This window comes from Oryzias melastigma, linkage group LG24 (assembly GCF_002922805.2).
Source record: "Oryzias melastigma strain HK-1 linkage group LG24, ASM292280v2, whole genome shotgun sequence".
NCBI classification, from domain to species: Eukaryota; Metazoa; Chordata; class Actinopteri; order Beloniformes; family Adrianichthyidae; genus Oryzias; species Oryzias melastigma.
Window position 1 is genome coordinate 6,850,141 of NC_050535.1, and position 26,382 is coordinate 6,876,522.

A 26,382-nucleotide genomic window follows, 5' to 3' on the forward strand; every position below is an offset into this window, starting at 1 on the left:
AAAAACTTCAGTAGATACCAAGTTAGCTAAAATAGCTACAAGTTGCCAACATTTTAGCTAACCCACAAAACCTAAGTAGATACTTAATTAACCTAAAAAAAAGCTATAAGTTGCTAATATATTAGCTTAGCACTAAATTAGCCCAAAAAACCTCAGTAGATACCAAGTTAGCTAAAAAAGCTACAAGTTGCCAACATTTTAGCTAGCCCAAAAAAACATAAGTAGATACTTAACTAAAAAGAAATAAGCTATAAGTTGCTAATATATTAGCTTAGCGCTAAATTAGCCCAAAAAACCTCAGTAGATGACAAATTAAACAAAAAAGCTACAAATTGATAATATATTAGCTTTACACAAAATTAGCACAAGTTACCCAGTGAATACCAAATTAGCAAAAAAAAAAGCCACAAAAAATGTTAAAAAATTGTGAAAAAAACAGAAAAAACATGAAACATGAATATCAAAAGTACAAGCATGAATATCTAGCACGTGCTGAACTTTTAATACCAAAATTGCATACAATGAAATGCGCACAAAAATTTAGAAAAAATTTCCATTGACTAAACTTTGGCTGAAAAATCGCTTGAATAGCGTAATATTTTAAATTGCATAAAACATATGAAGACCAACGTTTTAATACCAAGACTGCAGTATTACATGTCAAAAAACGTCCGGAAGAAAACGGAACGGAGCAGAAAAATCCCTAATTTTAAGCAAAGACGCCTCTCGACAGCATCGGACGCCATGTCAGCATGAAGATCTGTTAAACCCACAAAAGCTTTCCTAATCAGAGCCTCCAACTTTGATCAGATCAGTATCGGACAATCATCCCCGCGAGGTTAATGCAGCGGGGGGCTCTGTGTCGAGGCTCAGCGATATCAGCTGTCCTTGGGAAGCCGTGTCATTCCATTGTCCTTTAAGGCGCAGAACACACACAGTCGCACACACACACACTTTCTATCTTTTTTAGAGGAATAAATCGTCCACTGCTCTGCAGCCAGCCACATGTAATTAACACTGTCTGTATTGTTTACACTAAGAATTAAATTGGGACTCCCTGTGCGCTGCTTACATCCTTCCCCCCCGTCTCCTCTGTTATCTCGTGTTCTCTGGCCACCCGAGCTCACCAGATGGTAGCGCGTTTTCAAAGGCCCGTTTCAGCTCTTCAACCATCCTCCTCTCACACAGCCATCCTAAACATCCAGAAAACCTTCCCCTGACCTGTTTACAACAGCCGTAAAAGTTTAGTCACTCATCAAATTTTGAAGATGATGAGCTGAGAGGAAAATAAATACCTGCTGAGCCCCCCCCCCCCCTCCTGCTAGCCCCTCAAACTAAACCTGGTTGGAGTCTGATTAAAAATATGAGGCTGGGCCATCATGTTAAACAGCTATTTAATCAGATGTAGGTTAGGCAGCGTGGTGATAATTAGGGTGGACTCGGCATGGTGTTGCCTGAGGGGCTTGGTGGGACACCACCGCTCCGAGCAATCACAACCTTCTTTTTTTTGTTTCAGCTCTTAGGCACTGCTTTCTATTAAATATATATTTTTGTGATTATAAATGTTTAATCATTTTATTATCTAATATAATTTTATGTTTCTTTAATGCTTGTACGAGAACCCGACTTTTGATCCACTCCAGATTGTGAATAAAAAAAGTGATTTGAAATTAAACGAAATGAATTTGTCAACTTAGATCGACTAAAGACACAAATTCAACTCAGTTCAGTTTAATTTATTTTAATTCAATTGTTGTTTTTTTGCATTTTGTTTAGGGCTTTGAGACAACCCTGGTTGCAAACTGGTGCGTCATAAAAACACTAAATTTAATCCAATTCTATTGAAATCAGTTCAATTTAGCATCTAGCATCTAATTTGACTAAAAAGAAAAACTACAAAAAATCTTTTTGCAGCACATTTTAATTAATTGTAATTTTAGTTTCACTAATATCCATGGCAGACAAAATCATGTCCACTTTTGTCCACATTTGTCATGGAAGGAATCCCATTTCAAAAGGATTAAACACGTTTTTTTGTTCGTAATTGTTCAACCGCAATGGATTATGGTCTATATTCACTAATCTAGTGAGCATCGATGTATGCTAGTTTTTCGCAAAGACTTCTGGGAAATTTCTAGTGTACTCGATTTTGGAATTAGTAGATACGGAAAAACTAGAAAATGTCAAACGAATTTTGGCACAAATCTAACCCCGTACACCTTAGCCAGACTCTGCCTTCAGTGGCCCACAGATAAATTGAGTTTGAAAACCCTGATATAAAGCCAATAAATTGTTTTTTCCTGTTTTTTTTAGGAAACAATTTTAATGCTATATAGGTTAAAAAAAAATCTAACAATGAAAAGCAATTTCAAAAAAGCTACTTAGACCAGAGGTCCGCAAGCTGAGGCTCCAGACATACAAGCAGCTTTTTGATTCCTCTATTGTGGTTCTTTCGCTTTAAAGAAAAACGCAAAAAAGTAGATTTTAAAAATGCTGAATAACGTAAAAAATTATGGCAAATATTTTATCTATTGTTAGAGTCTTTTATTATTAATTTACTAAAATCTTATACCACTTACATATAGAGATTTTAATTGGATTCTCCACCAAAGTCATGTTTGTATTAGATACTAGGGCCCGATCCGAATACTCTCCTTCTCACTTCCCCTTGATTTGGAGTGGCAGTTGAAGTCAAAGTCGTGTCCGGAATTATTATTTTTTACGCTACACACTCCAAACAGAGGGGTCCAAAGTCTGCTATCGCGAGAGTAAACCGCGCCGCGCTACGAAGCACTTTTCTTCACTTTGGTACGCTCTGGACCACAGATGTTTACATTTAAACGTAAGTAATAACTTTATGTTACAGTGTGACCTTTTTAAATTTACAAAACTGCTGTTGTAATGTATATTCGAGCGCTGGAAGTTCCGCGCTAACGCTAGCTTACCGGTGATTTGGATGACGTCACTGAAGGAAACTCACGTCGGAAATATTTTTTACCGCCCTCAGTTTGGAGCACGCACGGAGGGATAAACGAAGGCGGAGGGCTAAGGGGGAGTGAGAAGGGATAGTATTCGGATGGGGCCTAAAAGTAGTAATTCAAGTAAATCTGCTGCAGTAGCTTATTTGACTCAAGATGTATTTTATTTTGAAAGGAACTTCAATATGCTGCTTTTCAAAGTAAAATAAGGTAACATTTTTAAATTTAGAGAAATATAACACTTTATATTGTATAAATAAATGACCTAATGGCCACAAAAATATAAATAAATTGTATTTTTTTGTGAAAAGTAAAGTGGGATTTCTATCTTTTTACATTAAAGTAGCCGACTCCTGACTTTGACTTTGAGGTATATCTAACACTAATACTAGGACGCCTTTTCAAATCAAGTAGATGGACACACATCAGACTGATTTCTGCTGTCACCCTCAGAGTACCCTCTTCATCCTAGCAAAAATCTCTGCAGGATAGCTCTTTATCCCACTTTAAAGTGTTTTTAAATTTACAATGAAGCCTTAAACGCGCTCCCACATAAATCCAGCCAGTATCGAAGAATTTGTAACCGAGAGGTCCTTGTTGGCAGAAACTGTTCCCGTGACAAAGCGCTTGATTTTTTTTTTTTTTTTTAATGCAGCAGAGCCTCTGTGCTGCTTCACTATGTGAAAATGCAATATGAGAAAGGGATTAAACCTCTAATACAAAATGCAGAAAAGTAACAGTGACAGCACTGGCAAAGGCTGCCATACTCTATATCCACACTCTAAGCAATACTCACACACAGCTCAGAGAGACACTGCAGAGAGCAGCTGGGGAAGGCAGCGGGTCCACAAAGGGGATAAAAGGGAGGAAGGCATGGGGGTGAAGGCATGAGGGACTCCAGCAGAGCATATTCAGGAACAAAAGAGGCAAAAACTGAGCGGGAAAAGTCGAGGAAGAGGAGGCAGTACAGCGTCGTGCCATCTTTCAGTATCTAACAAAAGCGAATTGACACTGCCCGTTCCCTTTTTTCCGCTGGAGGACCAGAAACCACCATAATGTCTCCAATAAATCACAAATGTCACTTTTCAGTGGTTTTTTTTTCAGCTTTCATTTTTCATTACTGTGCCTGGAATTAATATTTCCACAAATGTCAACGTTTGAGTCTCGTCGTCTCATGATGCCAACAAATAAGTAAATCTCACCACAGCTGCATCCTTAATGAAATACAGTATTACCCAGTCGAAACTTTAGATCACGTGGCAAAATTGAGGCCCGGGGGCCGAATCCGGCCCTCCAGATCATTTTATTTTATTGTTATTAACGGCCCGATGTTATCTTCCGCTTATTTCTAACTTGTATAATTTTAACAAAATACATTTTTATAGAGAGTGAAAAAAATAAAAGTTATTTAAGGTTTAAATTGATTTTATCTCCAATAATATTCCTACCTTTTTATTAATCAAAATTATGTTGTGATTTTAAAGTTTTAAAAATTAGCATTATGCTAGCATTTTGGACCATTTTAGCATTTATTAAGATTTTTTAGGCTATTTTGGAGTTTAGCTAATATTCCAGCTACATGCTAGCTGTTTTGGCTAATTTAGTCTTTTTCTTTAGTTTTTTAGGCTGTTTTGGAGTTTAGTTAATATTTACATGGTAGCTGTTTTGGCAAATTTGTTTTTTCTTATTTTTTGGGGGTTATTTTGAAGCTTAGCTATATATTTTTAGCTACCTGCTAGCTGTTTTGTTGTGCTTTTAAACTTTTAAAAATTGGCATTATGCTAGCATCTTGGACCATTTTAGCATTTTTTTAGGCTAATGTGGAGTTTAGCTAATATTTCAGCTACATGCTAGCTGTTTTGGCTTTTTAGTTTTTAAGGCTAATTTTGAGTTTAGCTAATATTCCAGCTACGTGCTAGCTGTTTTGGCTTTTTAGTTTTTAAGGCTAATTTGGAGTTTAGCTAATATTCCAGCTACGTGCTAGCTGCTTTGAATAGTTTAGGCTTTTTTTCTCATTTTTAGGCTAGTTTGGAGTTTAGTTAGTATTTCAGCTGTATGCTAGCTGTTTTGGCTAAATTAGACTTTTGTTTTTGTTTTTCAGGCTAATGTGGAGTTTAGCTAATATTTCAGCTACATGCTAGTTATAGGCTTTTTTTTTTGTTTGTTTTTAGGCTGTTTTGGAGTTTTTACAAGCTAGCTGTTTTGTGTAATTTAGACTTTTTTTTAATTTTGAAATTTAGCTACTGTTCAGCTACATGCTAGCTGTTTTGTCTAAATTAGATCTTTTTTTAGTTTTTGAGGTTAATTTGGAGTTTAGATAATATTTCAGCTACATGCTAGCTGCTTTGAATAGTTTAGGCTTTTTTCTCATTTTTAGGCTAGTTTGGAGTTTAGCTAGTATTTCAGCTGTATGCTAGATGTTTTGGCTAACTTAGGCTTTTTTCTGGTTTGTTTGTTTTTAAGCTGTTTTGGAATTTAGCTAAAATTTCAGCCATAGCTGAAAAAGCCTAGCTTTGTTGGCTAATTTCTGATTTTTTTCAATCTAATTCGGACTTTAGGTAATATTTCAGCTAGCTTTAGGCTTTTTTTGTTTGTTTTTAAGGTTGTTTTGGAGTTTAATTTGTACAAGCTAGCTGTTTAGTGCAATTTAGACTTTTTTCCAGTTTTTTTTGGCTAATTTGGAGTTTAGCTATTTTTAGCTACATGCTAGCTAAATTAGGCTTGTTTTTAGTTTGTGATAGTATTTTGGAGTTTAGCTAATAGGTGTTTTGACTAATTTTTCGTTTTTTTAGGCTAATTTGGAGTTTAGCTAATATTTCAGCTACGTACAAGCTGTTTTGTCTTATTTAGACATTTTTTTGTTTGTTTTTTAGGCTGTTTTGTAGTTTAATTCATATTTACAAGCTAGCTTTACAAGACTTTTTCCATTTTTTTTTCTTAAATTTTGAAATTCAATTTTTTCAGCTACATGGTAGCTGTTTTGACTAATTGACTTAGCCCAAATTGTTTTTTTTTTTTAAGTTTTTGAGGCTAATTTGGAGTTTAGTTAATATTTCAGCTACGTGCTAGCTGTTTTGGCTAATCTAGTTTTTTTTTTTTTTTTTTTTTATGCTCTAATTTAGCAAATATTTTAGCTCGCTATCAGCTTCAGTCTTCAGCGCCAAAGTCAGCTTACAGCATTCACACTATTATGTCATATATAATTAGGTTAAAAAGTTTTTAAAGTCTAAAAAAATATTTTAGAGTATTTAATAAATGTTTATCCTGTTCGGCCTGTGACCTAAGCTGTGTTTTGGAAATTTTGCCCCTTTTGCGATGGAGTTTGACACCCCTGCTTTAGATCATTAATAGAGGCAACAATCAAACTATGACTGCCTCAAAAAGGGAGTGTTTTTGCCTTTTTTTTGGTGACTTTTCGCGGATAATGTTACATGACAGCACTGAATAATTATACAGTTCATAATGGCGTAGTTACAGCTGGAGGGCCAATTATGCTGTTGTAGGTGGATGCGGTACATCAAGTGCAGCCAGAATGTTGTGATTCAAGTGTTGTTAACTCTATGCTAGTGTTGTGGAGAGATGTGTCAAAGATACGACGCATTGGTCTAAAAACAGCACAGCTGCGGTGTCCGGGGCTCTGAAGTTGACAGATAGAAACGACGATACCGCCTATAAATACATAAAAGCTTGTAAAAATAGTCACTGAGGATGGAAATGAGCACACAGGCAATCAAACGCTCCTTTTAAATGTGATGAAGGATGACATGTTTGCTTAAAGCAAATGATATCACTCGTAAGAAGCATTTAGATTTTAAAAAAAAATGGGTATCAAAATATCCAGAGGAGCTGTTAGTCCACCTAACAAAGCAACAATACACATATTCACTGAACCAAAAAATTGATTTAAAGAACTCACGAACAGCAAAAATGTCAGAGGGGGATGTATTGACTACTCCTTCAACAATAAACAACAATAAAAGCAATGTGCCAGTGACTGGAGCTCACCAACAAAAGAGCCTCCTCTGTGTCCTCCACATTGCTGTCAATCACTCCCACAGACTCCCAGCATGTCAGCAGAGCCACTCATGGCCTCAAACATAAATCTCTTTCATGTCTAATATTTCTCCAATGGTGGGATAGTTTTTAAAAAGGGCAGCGACGCTGCGGCAAGGCTTTGTGCGGCTCGCGCCGAGATAATTGTTTGGTTTTCTCGCTTAAAAATGAGCTCTAAGAATAAAAATAAATTGGTCAAAAAATTTGAACTCATTGTGTGAATGCTTTACAGCATTTGGTATGTACAAACTCAATCACACTTCAACGATTTCAGCAGTCGTGATATCAAAATGTTCAGCTCGTTAAGGAAATTACTGCTTGTATTTTTGGTATTCATAAATGTATTCATTTTTTAAATATTGTGCAAAATATACCCCATAGGAAATGAATGAGAAATTTCTCAAATCCTTCAAAAACTTAGTGCACTTTGAAACTTGTGAACTTCTGCATTTCAGTTAGAGACATCATTAAAGTGTAGAATATTCAGCAAGCACTTGGTTTTTGGGGTAATTCGGCTTTTATTTTAACAAGCTGTTTTTGGCTAATTTAGAGGTTTTTCTCCAGTTCTCTTAGGCAAAATTTGGAATTTAGCTAAAATGTTAGCATTATGCTAAATGTTTTTAGACAATATATTCATGTTTCCATTTTTTTAAGGCAAAATTTTGAGTTAAGCTAACATTTTAGCATTATGCTGCTATAGGCTAATTTTGATGTTTTTTTTTCCCATTTTTTTTCTTTTTCTATGGCAAATTTGGAGTTTAGCCAACATTTTAGCATTATGCTAACTGTTTTCAGCTAATTTAGAATTTTTTTCAAGTTTTTGGGGCAAATCTTAAGTTTTGCTAACACTTGAGCATTATGCTAGCTTTTTCTGGCTAATTTCAACATTTTTCCAGTCGTTTTCTTTTTATGGCAAATTTGGAGTTTAGCCAACATTTTAGCATTATGCTAAGTGTTTTCAGCTCATTTAGATTTTTTTTTCCAGTTTTTGGGGCAAATTTTGAGTTTTTCTAACACTTTAGCATTATGCTAGCTGTTTCTGGCTAATTTTAACATTTTTCCAGTTGTTTTCTTTTTATGGCAAATTTGGAGTTTAGCTAACATTTTAGCATTATGCTAACTGTTTTCAGCTAATTTCGAAATTTTCCAGTTTTTTAGGCAAAGTTAGAGTTTAGCTAATATTTTAGCATTATGCTAGCTGGGTTCTGCTCATTTAGAAATGTTTCCAGTTTTTTGGCAAATTTAGAGTTTAAAAATATTTTAGCAAGCTTTCAGCTTCAGCATTTTCGCTATTAGCTCTAGCATCTTCAGTGGCCAAATTCAGGACATTGCATTCACACTTGCATTATCGAAGGTACTGACACCAATAAACTCTTAAATGTTCAGCAACCACTCAGTTTTTAGGGTAGTTTAGCATTTAACTTTTATTTTAGCAAGCTGTTTTTGGCATTTAGACATGCTTCCAGTTTAGCACTATGCTAGCTGTTTTTGGCTACACGTGGTTCTATATTTTTATGCAAATATGGAGTTTAGCAAACATTTTAGCATTATTCTAGCTGTTTTTTGGCTGTACATGTTTCCAGTTCTTTTAGGCAAATATGTAGTTTAGCTAACATTTTAGCACTATGCTAGCTGTTTTCAGCTAATGTTGACATTTTTCCATTTTTTTAGGCAAATATGGAGTCTAGCTATGATTTTAGCATGATGCTAACTTGTTTTGGCTAATTTAGACACGTTTTCATTTTTTTAGGCAAATATGGAGTTTAGCTAATATTTTAGCATTATGCTAGCTGTTTTTGGCTGTACATGTTTCCAGTTCTTTTAGGCAAATATAGAGTTTAGCTAACATTTTAGCATTATGCTATCTATTTAGGTTAATTTAGACATTTTTCCAGTTTTTTGGGGCAAATATGTAGTTTAGCTAATATTTTAGCATCATGCTAGCTGTTTTTGGCTGTACATGTTTCCAGTTCTTTTAGGCAAATATAGAGTTTAGCGAACATTTTAGCATTATGCTATCTATTTAGGTTAATTTAGACCTTTTTCCAGTTTTTTGGGGCAAATATGTAGTTTAGCTAATATTTTAGCATTATGCCAGCTGTTTTTAGATAATTTAGGCAATTTTATATTTTTTTGCTTCAGTATTTTCCGCTATCAGCTCTAGCATCTTCAGTAGCTACATTCAGGTTACAGCATTCACACTTGCAATATCGCAGGTAATTGTATATCTAGCTAATAATAGCCGGAAGGAAAAGCTCGACAGAGAAAAGTTGACAGATCTGTTTTGGAGTGACCCTTAGCAGTTTTGCACTTCAAGGACCTGGCTTCACTTTTTGATCCGCTTCATTATAAAATCTCTGGTCTGTGTCTGTGTCTTTCTTCGTCTGTGCAATGTCAGACTGAGTCAGACATTTTGAGATCATGACTCTTTGGGACCATCTGGTTGTGAGCTCATCATTCATCTCGCAGCTGAAAACATTGAATGCGGGATCAGTCAGACTCATCTCTGACGGCATTTCATCTCTGCCTCATCATTGTAGATAACGACACAACATCTGGCTCTAATTTAGTAGCAACGCTGCTGTTCCTGATGCTGCTGCCATTGTTTTCCTCAGTCCAGCTTTGATTAGAATTTAATATTTTGTATCAGAAATGATTTAGCATCCTAGCGCCCATGCTAAACCTCTTAGCAAATGAAGTAAATAAAGTTTGCCACTCATCCGTGTAAACACTAAAGATCCAGCGATTAAAATAATCTTAAAACAAAAATTAATTGCACCGACTGCTCACTGGAGCAGCTCAGTACATCTAAACTATGAAATGAAATTAATTATTACCTCTCTCTTCAATCAAATCATCTAAACCCCATGGGTCCATCTGTGATCTGAAGGCAGAGTGACTCCAGCTCCGAGAAAACAAAGAGCTTCCGCCTCTCCCGCTGATTCTGAAGCTCTCATGCTGGTGGCAATGCTGCAGGGATGTGTTTTTGTTGCAGCGAATAATCTCTGAGTGTCTGTTGTTGTGTCTTGTAGCTGCAGCCCAGTGATGCTTGGTGAATAACAGATCTGCTCTTATCTCATAAGAATTAATCATATGTAGATGAAATGAATAAACAGCCGAGCACATCTGCAGCCGGTCTGCATGTCCATCATCGCCGGAGATGCTATATATGTTTGTGGAGGAAAGCCTGAGAGAGAACAGCTGTCTGCCAGGAGGTGACAGCAGAAAGAAATGTGTCATTTTCCCGGGTGCTGGACTGCCTTTTTTATTTTTTTTCATTTTTTTTTTTAGACAGACGGGAGCTGGTGTGAATGTTTATGCAGCAAAAAGGGGGAATGCTTTGACAAAAATACACACTGCAGTGAGGTTCACTTGTTTTAAATGAGAAACCGGTGTGCAACAAATGAGGCGTGCGCGTGGACAGCTCGCACTTTAGGAGTTGTCAGAGCTCGCACACGTCTTGTTTGCGTGTGTTTTCGTATCTGCACACACCTCACGTATCGTATTTATGAGAAGGGGGGGATGCAAAGATGCACAAAGACATCAAGGCAGGAAAAGATGAGTCGTTACAAAATGGTCTTTTGAATGGTATATTTACCAACCAAGAAAGGACTATAATTTCTGATGGTCATGCGGGTGCTTAAAGGTAGAGACGCAGCGGAGGAATACCAAGGTTTAGGGTCACTCCTTTGAAACCCTCCACCCTTTCTGTCTCAGTGTCCCAAAGGTGCAAAATTGATTCCACTTAAAGCTTTTAAAGCACCCCACAGGACCTTTGCTTGGCTCTGTAATAAATATCAAGATTGCTCCTGGATTGTTTTTAAATTGAATGCAATCTGCCAGAGCCGTGAGCCATCATTTCATATTTTCTCCTCCAATCTCTGCTTCCACTTGATGCCAGCCTCCTTTTGTTTCCATCATTGGGGATTTTGAGCAATTGTTCTGCTTCAAAGTAGGAAAAAAAAAAGATCTTTGCCTTGTAAATCACTTTTAAAACAGACAAAATGATTCATCACAGTCGTGTAAAAGTTAAAACACGAGGAAAAAATATTTGCAGGGGGACGCTTGAATCAAAATGGAAACTGATACGGTTATATAAAGCCGTCCTGCTAAGAGGCTGATGAAGCAATCAGTGGATTCATTTTGGGAGGGGCCATCAGAGAGCAAACAACGCAGCTTGCATATTTATATTCTTACCTTGGCGCATCCATTATGGAGGTCTCACATAAACCCATTTGCTTAAAAAAAAAAAAGCAGTTCTACTATTTTACGAAGAGAAGTGGAAATAATTATTTGTACGTAACTCATAAAAACATTTAAGTTTGAGAAACGTGAATTTCACAGATTAAAGCAAACATTTTTTATTTATTTAAATGCATTTTTGGTTTATTTTTGTTGTTTTAATGACACATTTTTAAATGAAAAACATAAGAATTGATCAAAAATGTTTTGTCGGTGTGTTATTTTCTTAAAAAAAAATAAAAACATAAATTAAATGTTTGCATATTGCTTTTTATAGCACTTATCAATTGAGTTTTTGTTAAATTTCAAACTTTAAAATAACAATTTTAACAAACTATACATGAATTTTCTTACCAGTACTTTAAGTTTTGCAATGTTGTTTCTGGCAAATTACCGCCCCCTATGGTGGATGTTGGAACTGCAGTTCCAAAAAAGCAAAAACTACAATTCCCAGACCCAAACTCCATCACATTGGAATTGATCAAAAACGGCGTGTTGGTGTGTATGTATTTTCCGCTAAAAAATCCACAAAATCCCAAAAATGGTTTGTTTGTGCGTTTTTTTCTTTAAAAAATGTAAAACATTAATTAAATGTTTGCTTATTGCTTTTTATAGCACTTTTTAATTTAGTTTTTGTTATATTTTTAAATTTTGAATAACAATTTTAACAAAGTATATGTACATTTTCTTAGCATTACTGCAAGATTTACAGTGTTGCTTCTAGCAAATTACCGCCCCCTATGGTGGATGTTGGAACTGCAGTTTTAAAAGAAATAAAAACTACAATTCCCAGACTCAAACACTTAACATTAGAATTGATCATTGCTATTTATATCACTTTTCAATTGAATTTTTGTTCATTTTTAAACTATGAATAACATTTTTAACAAACTATATGTACATTTTCTTAGCAGTACATACAGTTTTATAATGTTGTTTCTGGCAAATTACCGCCCCCTATGGCAGATGTTGGAACTGCAGTGCCAAAAAAAAGCAAAAACTACAATTCCCAGACCCCAACTCTTCACATTAGAAATGATCAAAAAAATGTTAAACCTTAAAAGTTATTCAAGATTTACTCGTTTTATGTTAATGTTTATGTTAAAAAAGCTACTTTTCAAAAGTTAAAACATTTTACTTTGTTTTTATGTATTCAGTAAATGTTTGTTGTGTTCGGCCCTCGACCTAAGGTGTGTTTTGGCTCTTGGCCCCCTGTGCGATCTACATCCCCGATCTATATAAACATTTTCTTAGCAGTACAGGAAGTTTTGCAATGTTATTTTTGGCATATTACCGCCCCCTATGGTGGATGTTGGAACTGCAGTTAAAAAAAAATGCAAAAACTACAATTCCGAGACCCCAACTCTTCACATCAGAAATGATCAAAAAAATGTTAAACCTTAAAAGTTATTCAAGATTTACTCTTTTTATGTTAATGTTTATGTTAAAAAAGTTACTTTTCAAAAGTTAAAACATTTTACTTTGTTTTTATGTATTCAGTAAATGTTTGTTGTGTTCGGCCCTCGACCTAAGGTGTGTTTTGGCTCTTGGCCCCCTGTGCGATCTACATCCCCGATCTATATAAACATTTTCTTAGCAGTACAGGAAGTTTTGCAATATTATTTTTGGCATATTACCGCCCCCTACGGTGGATGTTGGAACTGCAGTTAAAAAAAAGCAAGACTTCAATTCCCAGACCCAAACTATCACATTAGATCAGAAAAGCTTCACATGTCGATACCAAAAGGAGGTAATTGTGTTGCATTGCTGGTAGTTAGTGATGTTTTATATTTATTTCAACATGTCTTTTACTCCAGATCATTGATTTTTTTTGTATGTATTGAAAAATGTATGATTAGTTTGAATTGATTAATTGGGGGCTTTTTAGTGCAACATTTTTTGCAGCAAGTTGTAAGGGATGCAGTGTGATATCTTATTTCGATTAGACCTTGCCTCATTGGATTGGTGTGCGGTGATTCATCGCCTTTGGTTTTCTTTGAATAGTTTTTCTGGTTGTTGTTGTTATTGATCAGTGCCTGTTGCTTTTGGAAACCTAAACTATAGTGGATGGTGTGATTGTGGGCCCACAATCTGGGGGTGATCAGTGGTTTTCACGTGTTTTCATACTTTTATCTCCACTTGAGCAGCATGTGTCTGTTCTGTGATCACAGCTGGTCTCCAGTTCTCTGAAAATATCAAAAGAAGCGCTTGTCTATTTTTATTTTTTTTTTTTGTGGGATTTCGTAATATTTAACGGCTGTGAAATATCTGGAATAGTGTTGAAACACTATTAGTTTTAAAAGAGAAAATATGAATAAAATTCATGATTTAAATTAATTATCTTTAAAGCAAATACACAGATTTATATGCAAGGATTTGGTGCAGCCGGCTTCCACACATGATGTGTTTAAGACTTTAGCTGGATTTTACACTAAGGCACATTTCAATATTAAAAGTGAGCTAAAAATACGCTTTCAAGCTGAACTTTGAGACTGTATCTTTTTTTAACAAACAAGTTGTCATCTTCTCATTCCCAGAAGAGACGTTTTTTTTTTTTTTTCAGGAAATATATTTGGAATCAAAAGGATTATCTGAACGTCCGATGCACACAGTAGATGAAATAATGAGAGTTTGATGGGGATTTAGACTTAAAAGAAATCACGAGGGGTGGAGGAAAGCTGACAGGTCGCAAGCAAAACTCGAATAAAAGACTTTTTTATGCTAATTTTACAGAGATGCTTCAGTCAACAGAAGAAAATAGATTTTTTTTTAAATCTGGAGATGGATGACATTCATTTTAATTTGTTAAAAAGAAAATACATCTAATTTAAGATTTATATGGGTGCAACTTTTATTCATATTGAAGGTTTGTTTTTCACACGGCTCAGAGAGCAGATGTGTCTCTCCTCTCAAAGCAGAAGGGATGAAAGAGTGCAGAGATGTCTCCCACTCTGTGATCTCCGGTTGCCTTTGACATCAGTAGCCACCAACTCCAAACGCACCAGAGAACCGGGCTAAAAACGGATCTGCGGCCACACATAAGCTCCATCCCCTGCTTTCTGTCCTCGATTTACTCTTTCTTCACAGCTGAATGTAAGATTTATTGATGCACTTTGCCTGTCAACACTAATAAAGCATGAACACAATGCACAATAGAGCACACTTTTGCCCCTTCCAGCCCCACTATACCTTATTTTTTTTTTCTTTTTCTGCCACATGGGCAAAATGGACGCCTCAGTGCACCTATGGAAGGAACATAGGAAACCGATATGAGCTCCACCCACAGATCCTATAATGTGGATACTTTGGAGTCATTTTTATCCTCTCTTGAAGGTTCCTCTTGTCAAATAAAGCCGTGGAAGGAGGATCTGAGCTGTGAAGTGTTGACCCGAGTAAACGTCTTTAAGTCCGTGTGTGCCGGCTGGAGCTGTTAAAGAAACCACACCAAAATCAAAAATTTAAGCGTGAACATTTTACTCCCTTTGATGACTTATTTCTGAGGTTTGGCTGTCAGGGGCATTTTTATTTTTTATTTTTTATATGCGATGAAGCGTGGATTCCAGTCATTTTTTGTACTGTGTGCTACTATGTGGAGTGAGAGCTGTCGTGTCTCCACTGGTGCCTGATTCACGCTTCCTCCCTCTGGAAAACAGGCGCACCCATCAGGATCCATTAGTCTTCACACTGACAGGCCAGCCTTCCACTGAAAAACACTCCCATCCACAACTTTCTGATTGCCTCAGACGTTGGTCGGATATATCCACTAACAGGCTGAGATGCAGTGTGATTTGTTCGGAGGCATTTAAAGATGGCAACGCTCCCCCCTTCACACCCCGATTCTGAATTCCTCATGTGCCTCCTCAGGTTGCTGTACGTTGAAGTCTGATAATATTTCTGTTGTGCTTGCAGACGGATGCGGCGCTGATGTACGACGCCGTGCACGTGGTGGCGGTGGCGGTGCAGCAGTCTCAGCAGATCACCGTCAGCTCGCTGCAGTGCAACCGTCACAAACCGTGGCGCTTCGGAGGCCGCTTCATCAACCTCATCAAGGAGGTGCACAGCCGTCACCGCAATCACATCCCCTCTTGACCTTTGACCCTGCGGATCTCCAGCTCCGTGTGCATCATCGCTCTATTGCAGGGGTGTCTAACTCAATCGCACAGGGGGCCAAAATCTAAAACAGACTTTAGATTGTGGGCCGAACAGGATAAAAATATATACAACACTCTTAAACTAAAATATTAAAACTGTAACTTTTTAACATAATTATGCAATAATGCTAGTGTGGATGCTGGAAGCTGCAGAAGATGCTGAAAATGCTGAAGCTGATAGATGGAAACACTGAAGCTAAAAGTTGAGAAGACGTATGCTAAAAGCCAGCTACAATATTAGCTAAACACCAAATTAGCCTCAAAAGCTAAAGAAAAAACTAAGTTTAGTCAAAACCGCCAGCTGACAAAATTACTAAACTTTAAAATAACCTAAAAAACAGAAAAAAGCCTAAATTAGCCAAAACAGCTAGCATGTAGCTGAAATATTAGCTAAACTCCAAAACAGCCTAAAAAACTGGAAAAAGCCTAAATTACCCATAACAACTAGCATGTAGCTGAAATATTAGCGAAACTCCAAAATGAACAAAACTGAAAAAAAACCTAAACTAGCCCAAACACCTAGCATTTAGCTGAAATATTACCTAAACCTTGAAACAGCTTTAAAAAAAAACAGAAAGAAGCCTAAATTAGCCAAAACAGCTAGCATCTTGCCGAAATATTAATTAAACTTCAAAATGGACTAAAAGCTAAAAAAATCTGAAATTAGCCAAAACAGCTAACATTTAGCTAAAATACTAGCTAAACTCCAAAATAGTCCAAAAAACGTAAAAAAAGTCTAAATTAGCCAAAACAGCTAGCATTTTTGTGAAATATTAGCTAAACTCCAAAACAGCCTAAAAAACTGAAAAAGCCTAATTAGCCATAACAGATAGCATGTAGCTGAAATATTAGCGAAACTCCAAAATGAACAAAACAGGAAAAAAAAGCCTAAACTAGCCAAAACTCCTAGCATTTAACTGAAATATTATCTAAACCTTGAAACAGCTTAAAAAAACAGAAAGAAGTCTAAATTAGCCAAAACAGATAGCATCTTGCTGAAATATTAACTAAACTTCAAAATGGACTATAAGCTAAAAAAAGTCTGAAATTAGCCAAAACAGCTAACATTTAGCTGAAATACTAGCTAAACTCCAAAACAGCCTAAAAAAACTGAAAAAGCCCAAATTAGCCAAAACAGCTAGCATGTAGCTGAAATATTATCTAAACCTTGAAACAGCTTTAAAAAAAAAAAACGGAAAGAAGCCTAAATTAGCCAAAACAGCTAGCATCTTGCCGAAATATTAACTAAACTCCAAAATGAACTAAAAGCTAAAAAAAATCTGAAATTAGCCAAAACAGCTAACATTTAGCTGAAATACTAGCTAAACTCCAAAACAGCCTAAAAAAACTGAAAAAAGCCTACATTAGCCAAAACAGCTAGCATGTAGCTGACATATTAGCTAAACTTAAAATAAAAAAAAATCTTAGTAAATACAAAATATTGTCCAAAAAGCTAGCAGAATGCCCATTTTTAAAACCTTAAAAAGGCAACTTTTTAACACAATTATGAACAACAAAAAAGCAGAAATATTATTCCAGAATAAATCAACTTACATCATTAAACAACTTTCAATATTTTACTCTCCATAAAAAAATATTTGGTAAAAATTATACAAGTTAAAATAAGCACAAGATAACATCCGGCCGTTAATAACAATAAAATAAAATGATCTGGAGGGCTGGATCCGGCCCCCGGGCCTTGACTTCGACACATGTGCTCTATTGCTTCCTTGACATTACTTCAAGAGGAAGTTTTACAGCGCTGTCCGTAAAACTCGAATCTTGGTGTCGATGGAATCTAAATAAGTGCTGCATTATCTGTATTTATTTCTGGATGTTTCATCCGCCATACCCGACGTTTTCCGTGTGCTTATCTGCTGTGTTTATATCAAAGCCTCCGTGTGTCTCCTTAACTCCAGTCAGGGTCAGCCATTTGCTTTGTTCTACAAAGCTCTTTCATTCTGTGGATGGTATCATTGCAGGTAATTTTCGGAATGAGCCATTGTTGTAGCCGGTGCTTCCTCCCCCTCCTGTGTCTGCTATCGCTCTTCACGCCCGTCTGTTCCTCCCGTGGCTTTGATGTGAAACTTCAAGCCCAATGAACCACATGCATAATGAACTCTTACCTGTCAAACCTGCTTCTGTTCTTGCTACTCTGTTGTTTCTTGTTATTTTTGCTGGGAACAGCAATGAGGAGAGGGCCAGATGGAATTAATCACAGAAAAAGAGGAAAAAAAATAACTATGTATACCGGCTGGGCTGATGCCGTTAATGAACACAAGTTTATGGATTTTAAAGTGCGCATTTCTCTTCGTAGGCGCACTGGGACGGCTTGACAGGACGCGTTCTGTTCAACAAGAGCAATGGACTGAGAACAGATTTCGACCTGGATGTCATTAGTCTGAAGGAAGAAGGGCTGGAAAAGGTGTGCGATTATTAGAGCTGTTGCCCTAAAAATAAAAAAATAAATAAAAATATTGGTCCGGATACTTTGAAGTGCTTAATTTGCTGTACGACAGGTGATATCGACTTAACACTGGCTTGTTTCAGCAGATTGGAACGTGGGATCCTCCCAGCGGGCTGAATATGACAGAGAGTCACAAAAGCAAGACATCGAACATCACCGACTCTCTGGCTAACAAATCCCTGCGTGTATCCACCATACTGGTAGACACGGCTGAGAGAAAACACACAAGAATATCCATTACAAAGCGCACAGATATCTGCAGCAGCTTGTTTTCCCCACATACAGGAGGAGCCATATGTGATGTTTAAGAAATCTGACAAGCCTCTGTATGGAAACGACCGATTCGAGGGTTACTGCATCGACCTGCTGAGGGAACTCTCCGGCATCCTGGGCTTCCGCTATGAGGTGCGGCTGGTGGAGGATGGGAAGTATGGAGCGCTGGATGAGAACACAGGCCAGTGGAACGGCATGGTGCGGGAGCTAATGGACCATGTGAGTCAACAACCGCCAGATTTTATACACAAACAAAAACATCGGTTTTGTTTTCATCTTTAGAGCTGCCACGATTAGTCGACTAATCTCCTATTAAAATAGTCGACGGCTAATTTAATAGTAGATTATTTGTTACTTTATTTTATATAGTCAGAGTGTAGTCAAGTTGAAAGTTATGATGGCATTCTGCTAGTAGTTTAGCTAATATGTCAGCTACATGCTAGCTATTTTGGCTAATTTAGTTTTTTTTCTGTTTTTTTAGGTTAATTTGAAGTTTAGCTAATATTTCAGCTGCTTGCAAGCTGTTCTGGCTAACGTAGACTTCTTTTTTTTGGCTGTTTTGGAATTTAGCTAATATGTCAGCTACATGCTAGCTATTTTGGCTAACATAGACTTTTTTTTTTGTTGTTTTTTGGGCTGTTTTGGAATTTAGCTAATATTTCAGCTACACGCGAGCTGTTTTGTCAAATTTAGGCTTTTTGTGTTTTTTAGACTATTTAATACTTTAGCTAGTATTTCAGCTTCATGCTAGCTGATTTGGCTAACATAGACTTCTTTATTTTGTTTTTTTGGGCTGTTTTGGACTTTAGCTAATATTTCAGCTACATGCGAGCTGTTTTGGCTAATTTCTGATTTTTTTCTTTTTTTTTTAAAAGGTAATTTGGAGTTTAGCTTATATTTCAGCTGCATGTTAGCTATTTTGGCTAATTTAGGCTTTTGTTGTTTTTTTAGGCTATTTTATAATGTAGCCATTATCTAAGCTACATGCTAGCTGTTTTGGCCAATTCAGCATTTTTTCAGTTTTATATGCTAATTTGGAGTTTAACTAATATTTTAGCTACATGCTAGCTGTTTTGGATAATTTAGGCTTTTTGTGTTTTTAGGTTATTTCAGAGTTTAGCTAGTATTTCAGCTGCATGCTAGCTGTTTTGGCTAATTTCTGATTTTTTTCAGTTTTTTAGGCTGATTTTGAGTTTAGGAAATATTTCATCTACATGCTAGCTGCTTTGGCTAACTTAGGCTTTTTTGTTTTTTAGGCTGTTTTTGAATTTAGCTACTATTTCAGCTACATGCTAGCTGTTTTGGCTTGTTTCAGTATTTTAGGCTAATTTGGCATTCAACTAATATTTTAGCTGGCTATCAACTTCAGCGTTTTCAGCTATCAATTTCAGCATCTTCATCTATCGTCACTAGCATCTTCAGCATCTATACCAGGGGTATTCAAATCCAGGCCTCGAGGGCCGGTGTCCTACATGTTTTCCAACCAACCTTCCATTGAAGCTCCTTATTGGCTAAACATACCTGATCCTGGAAATTAGCAGCCAATAAGGAGCTTCAATGGAAGGTTGGTTGGAAAACATGTAGGACACCGGGCCTCGAGGCCTGGATTTGAATACCCCTGATCTATACACACTAGCATAATCTCAGGTAATGCTATATATCTAGTTTTTAGTTAGTTTTAAGCTAATGATGGTTAAGATGTGTGTTTTACATCGACTTTGAGCACCTGATTAGTCGACTAATCTGAAAAAATAATAAGTAATTACTTGACTATTAAAATAATTGTTTGTGGCAGCACTATTCATCATTAGTGTCAAAACAGACTAAAATATTGTCCCTTTTTTTATTAAAAAACATTTGTATTTTATTAGGATCAGTTCTGTTTTATTTTTTCATTTTTGCATTTTTTGAGATGAGATTAAATAAAAAACAATGATGAAATAAAAAACCCCAGAGCTTTCTTCTTCTTTCTGCTACGAATCGTTTTCCATTGTTCTCTTTTCCTTCCTTACCCACTTATTCCCAGAGAATCTGTGATACGAACCATTAATCTTGATGGGCAAACGGGTAATTGCAGTAGTAGATAACACACACACACACATAAAAAAACAGAATAATCGTTTTTACCTTAGCCACTTTTTTGTAAATTAGCTTAAAACATAAAAACTTTTATGAAAGAAAACAAAACTTTTAATAACATAATTAAGAATGTATAGGCAACCCAATTATTAAAACTTTTACTTCATCTTTAAGTAGTACTCTATAATCCAGTCAAAGATTAATATAGATATAAATATAAAAATGATGATTTAATATTGTGAAGAATTTAAATTTAGCAGGAAAACTAAAACAGGAAACCGTGTCACAGCAGAAGATGAAGATACGTCTTGGAAGGATTATGCAAAAATACTTCAGAGCAAACGCTCAGCAGCTCAGAAGGCTAATGTTATGTTCAGGGGGACATGGGGTTAATTCGTCACAGATTAATCTAATCCCAAGATTGTTGCCTCAATGACTCACCTTTGGCTTCACATAAGAAGGATCAGACATATAACCTATAATTTGCGGAAAATCTCAGCCTCCTACCTGCTATTCTGGCAGAAGTAATGAAACTAGTCATTTTCTCCTCGACATAATTTCCCCTCCTCCTGTACATATTGACAGGATCAGTTGTCAACATAAATCAGATATTAATTTTTTTTCCCGTTTTGGTGATGCAGTTCTCCCACTCAATGCCAGCGCTCTCGTCTCTTTTGCAGAAAGCCGACCTTGCAGTTGCTCCTCTGGCCATCACCTACGTCAGGGAGAAGGTCATCGACTTCTCGAAGCCCTTCATGACTCTGGGGATAAGTATCCTGTACCGCAAGCCCAACGGCACCAACCCGGGAGTCTTCTCCTTCCTCAACCCCCTCTCACCCGATATCTGGATGTATATTCTGCTGGCTTGCTTGGGTGTCAGTTGTGTGCTGTTTGTCATAGCCAGGTAACATGTCAACCCTCTCCTGCTTTCCTTCCCCCACCTGATTGCTCGTGCTAACTAACATCCCCAAGTCATCATGTATTGATGTTTGGTTAAGGACCGCTGCGCGTCCCTTTTTGGGTTTCCCCAACTCATAAAATCAAGAGTCTGCAACTTTCGGGACGCGGTACCGGTACTGGATGCAGAACTGGATCCGGTACCGATTGCAGACTGGTCCCTGGACGTGTCCAGTACCGGTACCCTCTGGTACCGCATTCAGGACCAGTTAGCACCCGGTTTGGGTCCAGTACCGCTTCTTGTATGTGTCCAGTGCCGGGTAAAGTTAAGCCTTGTTTCCACTGACAAGTCTGGTATGGAATGATACGGTACGATACAATATGGTATGGTATGGTCCAGTATGATACGGTACGTTATGGTATGATATAGTACGATGTGGTACGATATGGTTCTGTACGGAATGATCTGGTACGGTACGATACAATACAATACAATACGATACGATATGATATGATATGATACGTTATGGTATGATATTGTACGATTTGGCCCAATGTGGTACGATACGGTACAATATGGTGCGATACGATATGGTACAATATGGTTTCATATGGTACGATACGGTACATACGATATGGTACGATATGGTATGGCATGATATGGTACGATACAATACGGTACGATAGTGTATGATATGGTACGATAAGGTACGATACAGTGCAATACAGTACTATATGGCACGCTATGTTTCGATACGGTACGGTACTGTATGATATGGTACAATACGGTAAAATACGGTAGGATATGATGCAGTACAATATGGTACAATACAATATGGTATGATACAGTACGATATGGTTTCATATGGTACGATACGGAACAGTGGATAAGGTAGAATATGGTACGATATGGTACGATACGGTACAATACGGTAGTATATGATGCAGTACAATATGGTACAATACAATATGGTATGATACTGTACGATACGGAACAGTAGGATAAGGTAGAATACGGTACGATATGGTACGATACGGTACAATACGGTAGGATATGATGCAGTACAATATGGTGTGATACAATTCGGTATGATATGATTATGTTCAATATGGTTCGGTACGGAATGGTCTTGTGCGATACGGTACGATATAGTATGATATGATCTGGCACATTAGGGTCTGGTACGGTCAGATAAGGTGCAGTTGGTTCTGGTTTGATACGGTATTTTGAGTGTTTCATTTTTAAATGGACCCATTAAACAGTTCCGAACCGTACCTCTTGAGGGCCCCCATCCGCTGTAGGTCTATAGAAAAATAGAACAGGATGGTTGGGGCAGAGCCGCTGTAGCCACCCGTTGATTGGCAGAAACTGATGACATTAGAAAGAGCCAATATAGCGATAAACTAGCTTTTCCTTTTTGCTTTTAAGAGTGGTATTCTTCTTAGCCGCCTGCAATCTTCTTTCAGACAACATTAAATTTCTGTTATTCACGATGTACAAAAAATAAAGTAAGAAAAAGACGAACTGCTAGATGACCTCCATTGTTGTTGTTGCTTTACTAGCCGTCGCACTACAACGACAGGCTTGCGGTCTTCACGCATGTGCCGTTAAAACAAACCGTTTCGTGGAAGCGAGGCTTAGTGGAAACCCTTGCCTGAATTAACCGGTCTGTCCTGTACTACTCCTCCTGTACTGGACCGCTCAGTGGAAACAAGGTTTAGCCCTAACCCGGAACTGGTTCGTATCTGGTTCGTGGCCATTTCCACGACTGGTACTTGTTTGGATCTGGTACCACGTCCGGTGCCAGGTTAGGGTTAGCGTATCGGTACTCTGTTAAGGTACCGAAGAGCCTTGCTTCTAGTACCAGACCGGTTCGCATCTCAAGGGTTGGTGGCCCATGATTTATCGGGAACAGCCAGCACGTCAAAGTCAGGGACACCCAAATGTCGATTTTTGACGCGGAGGGGTCCTTAACCCAACGTCAATATGTGAGGAGTTGGGAGTGAGAATGCGTTGCAACACAACAACATGCAACTGTTGCTTCTTCCTGCCTTGTTATTGTCAAATAAGTTAGTCATGGGAATAAATACCAGTCAAAGCAAACGTTACTCCATTGCATGCTTCAGACCAACCCATTGTTTCTGCTTCACAGGCATGATTAAGATTCTTTAGAATAAAGAGGGAATCAAAGGTCTACAGTGATTCAGTGCATTCAGAGAGGAGCACACATTTGCATAAGCGTCTCCAACTGTAAGGCCAGCTGCCAAACGTCTCATAATCAGCTATAAGGAATGCATAACCTACAGTTCCTACACTGTTTTGCTGAACCTATCCGCCTGAAACGCTCCGTGCATGAGTGACACAGTCTAATGTATGCTAACCCCGGGGCTCAACCTCGTCTTTCATCCCCAGAGGTTTGGGTTTATTATTGCACGTTTTTAGAAAATGTTATCGGCAAAATGATCACTGGAGAAGAAAGCAGCAACTGTCACCTAAGTAAGTTCAGAATATGCAAATGTATATCTTTAGCTCTGTGCTTCCGCAATTGGTTAGGGTAAGTAATTAGCATGAAATTGCCAAGTGACTCAGTCCTTTTGGTGTCAATGACTGCTTGAAAATATGAATTCCTCCCTACACTTCTCGGAGCTGGTTCTCACGTAAAAATTGCCACCAACAGATCGTTTTGTTTACATACAGGTTATTCATGTGTATAATAAGCTCATAAAGTCTCTATTTTGTCGAATGAAATTACCTGAAACCCACCGGGGATTCACATGTTTAAGTCAATTCTTAAACACGTTGCCCCCTTTGTCTTTTTTTCCGTTTTTTCGCCTTTATCTTTTTGACAAAGCCATCTCATTTTAGCCTCCGGAGAATTGCACTTCACTCAGGGGTTTCTGCCAGCCCCCGTTTGTGGCTGAATTGATTACCCTCTTTATCAACAACAAATGGCATTCTCTGAGATTACAAAAGGGAACGCAAACACTCATCTAAATATATTTGCGCTGCATTATTGCAAGTTCCCGGTGCCTGGGATTTTTAACCTCTTCGCAATTTTTTTTTTAACTTAGCCTTGGAGGGAAAGGCAAACAATCTGTAAAGACAGATATAGTAATTGAATCCCACAGACCGTTAATGGGGGAACCAGGGTTCGTGTTGCGGGGACGAGCAACCAGGAGAACACACAGGAACATGGCAGAGTTAAAGGCAAAGCGAGTTATTTTAGAATTCAGAGTGCAATTCGACCTGTCCCCCGAGCTCGTGGCGAGGAGGTGACCTTACATCTGCATGTCCCACTTCCCTTTCTTCCTGGAGATCGGCGTGCAACACACGACTTACAGACCAGCTGCAGGCAAAGGTCAAACAGAGGAGGCATCAGGCCCGTACACAATATGGATGCTGAGAGGAACAAACACAATCCAATCAAGTGTGCGTTGTATAGATCTACACCCACAACCTTGCCGCCTGCATACATCACATGTCAGCCTCAATCTGCTTTAGCTGCACGCGGCGACTGCGAACAACCACGGAATATATTTGACTTTGAAAAGGATTGATTCACAATCGCAACTACAGAAACACACACACGAATAAGTATAAAAGCATTTTGTGGAAACATTTTGAGCCGCTGATGTACCCAGACATAAATAGAAACACACACACGCGTAAGTGCGCACACCACCTCTCCCACACACTTCCACAAGGCCATTGTGCCATTAGAGTTGCCTGTGGTTCCAAGGAGACAGAGCTCATTGACATTCCAGTAAATCAGGCATCCTGTTGTTGTTGACAGGAAGAATTATAGTGTGTCATCACGGCCATGTCCACATAGATGATTCCTCGAGGGGACAGCGAGGCAAAGAGCTGTAAAAGGAGAGCAATGTGACAGATATGTGGCCACGTTCACGACGCCCGCGAAATAATATGTTTAATTAGACCGCAAACGGGATAGTTTCGACAAAATTCAAAAACTGCAGGGTTTATTCATCGCAAGGTTGATGTTGAAGTAGAAAAATAAACTAAAAAAGTCACATCAACTGTAATGATGCTAATGTGAATGCTTTTAGCTGAAAGTAGTCGCTACAGATGCTGAAGGGATTTGCTGAAAATGCAAAAGCTATTTGCAAAAATGTTAAATTTACTAAAAATACTGGAAATTTTGTTTAGAAACGCTGAAAGACCGCTATAGTGGACCTACATTTATGAAACAAAATTGCTTAAAAATCCCTACTACGTGCCAATTTTTCAAAAATATTTACTATGTGGCTTAAATATGAGCTGAACTACAAGTTAGCCCAAAAAACCTCAGTAGATGCTAAATTAGCAAAAAAAGTTAACACATTGCTTAAAAGGTTAAACTCCAAAACTACCTAAAATTCCTCAATAAACTAAATTATTCAAAAACTTTAGCATGTTGCTAAAATTGAAGCTAAAGTCTAAATTAGCCTAAAAAATTTCAGTAGGTAACACATTAGTCGAAAATGTTAGCATGTTGCTAAATTAGCAAAATTCCAAAATAGCCTAAAATTCCTCAGTAAACTAAATTAGTCAAAGGTGTTAGCCTGCTGCTACAATATTAGCTAAAGTATCCAAAAAAGTCCCAGTAGACAACCTATTAGTTAAAAATGTTGGAAATGTTAAAAACACGTTGGCATATTGCTAAAATTGAAGCTAAACTCTAAATTCTCCTAAAAAAATCCCAGTAAATAACACATTAGTCAAAAACGTTAGCATGTTGCTAAATATTAGCTAAACTCCAAAATAGCCTAAAATTCCTCAGTAAACTTAATTTGTCAAAAATGTTAGCTTATTGCTAAAGTAAAAGCTAAACTCTAAAGTAGCCTATAAAATTCCAGTAGATAACACATTAGTCAAAAACGTTAGCCTGTTGCTAAAACATTAGCTAAACTCTGAAGTAGCCTAAAAAATCCCAGTAGATAACAAATTAGCCAAAAACATTAGCATGTTGCCAAGATATTAGCTAAACTCTAAAACAGCCTAATATTCCTCAGTAAATTTAATTAGTCAAAAGTGTTAGCCTGCTGCTAAAATATTAGCTAAACTCTAAAGTAGTCTAAAAAATCCCAGTAGACAACACATTAGTCAAAAACGTTAGCCTGTTGCTAAAACAGAGGCTAAACTCTAAAATAGCCTAAAAAAATCCCAGTAGATAACACATTAGTCCAAAAACGTTAGCCTGTTGCTAAAATATTAGCTAAACTCTAAAGTAGTCTAAAAAAT

The 26,382-nt window shown here is 37.3% G+C and overlaps 1 protein-coding gene and 1 long non-coding RNA gene across 3 annotated transcripts in view; one reads left to right on the forward strand and one right to left on the reverse strand.

Moving 5' to 3' along the window:
* The window catches only part of LOC118598152, a 60,719-nt gene extending 57,743 nt beyond the window's left edge, over positions 1-2,976 (reverse strand). The window contains exon 1 of the long non-coding RNA XR_004947265.1: positions 2,946-2,976. This is a non-coding gene — a long non-coding RNA (uncharacterized LOC118598152). The remainder of the gene's footprint in view (positions 1-2,945) is intronic.
* LOC112157865 (glutamate receptor ionotropic, kainate 2) overlaps positions 1-26,382 on the forward strand; it is a 114,091-nt gene that overhangs the window by 61,737 nt on the left and 25,972 nt on the right. For both annotated transcript variants that reach the window (XM_024290922.2, XM_024290924.2), the window contains exons 7-11: positions 15,183-15,326; positions 17,742-17,849; positions 17,978-18,091; positions 18,177-18,383; positions 20,924-21,147. In XM_024290922.2, the coding sequence (XP_024146690.1) occupies positions 15,183-15,326; positions 17,742-17,849; positions 17,978-18,091; positions 18,177-18,383; positions 20,924-21,147 (797 nt within the window). The remainder of the gene's footprint in view (positions 1-15,182; positions 15,327-17,741; positions 17,850-17,977; positions 18,092-18,176; positions 18,384-20,923; positions 21,148-26,382) is intronic.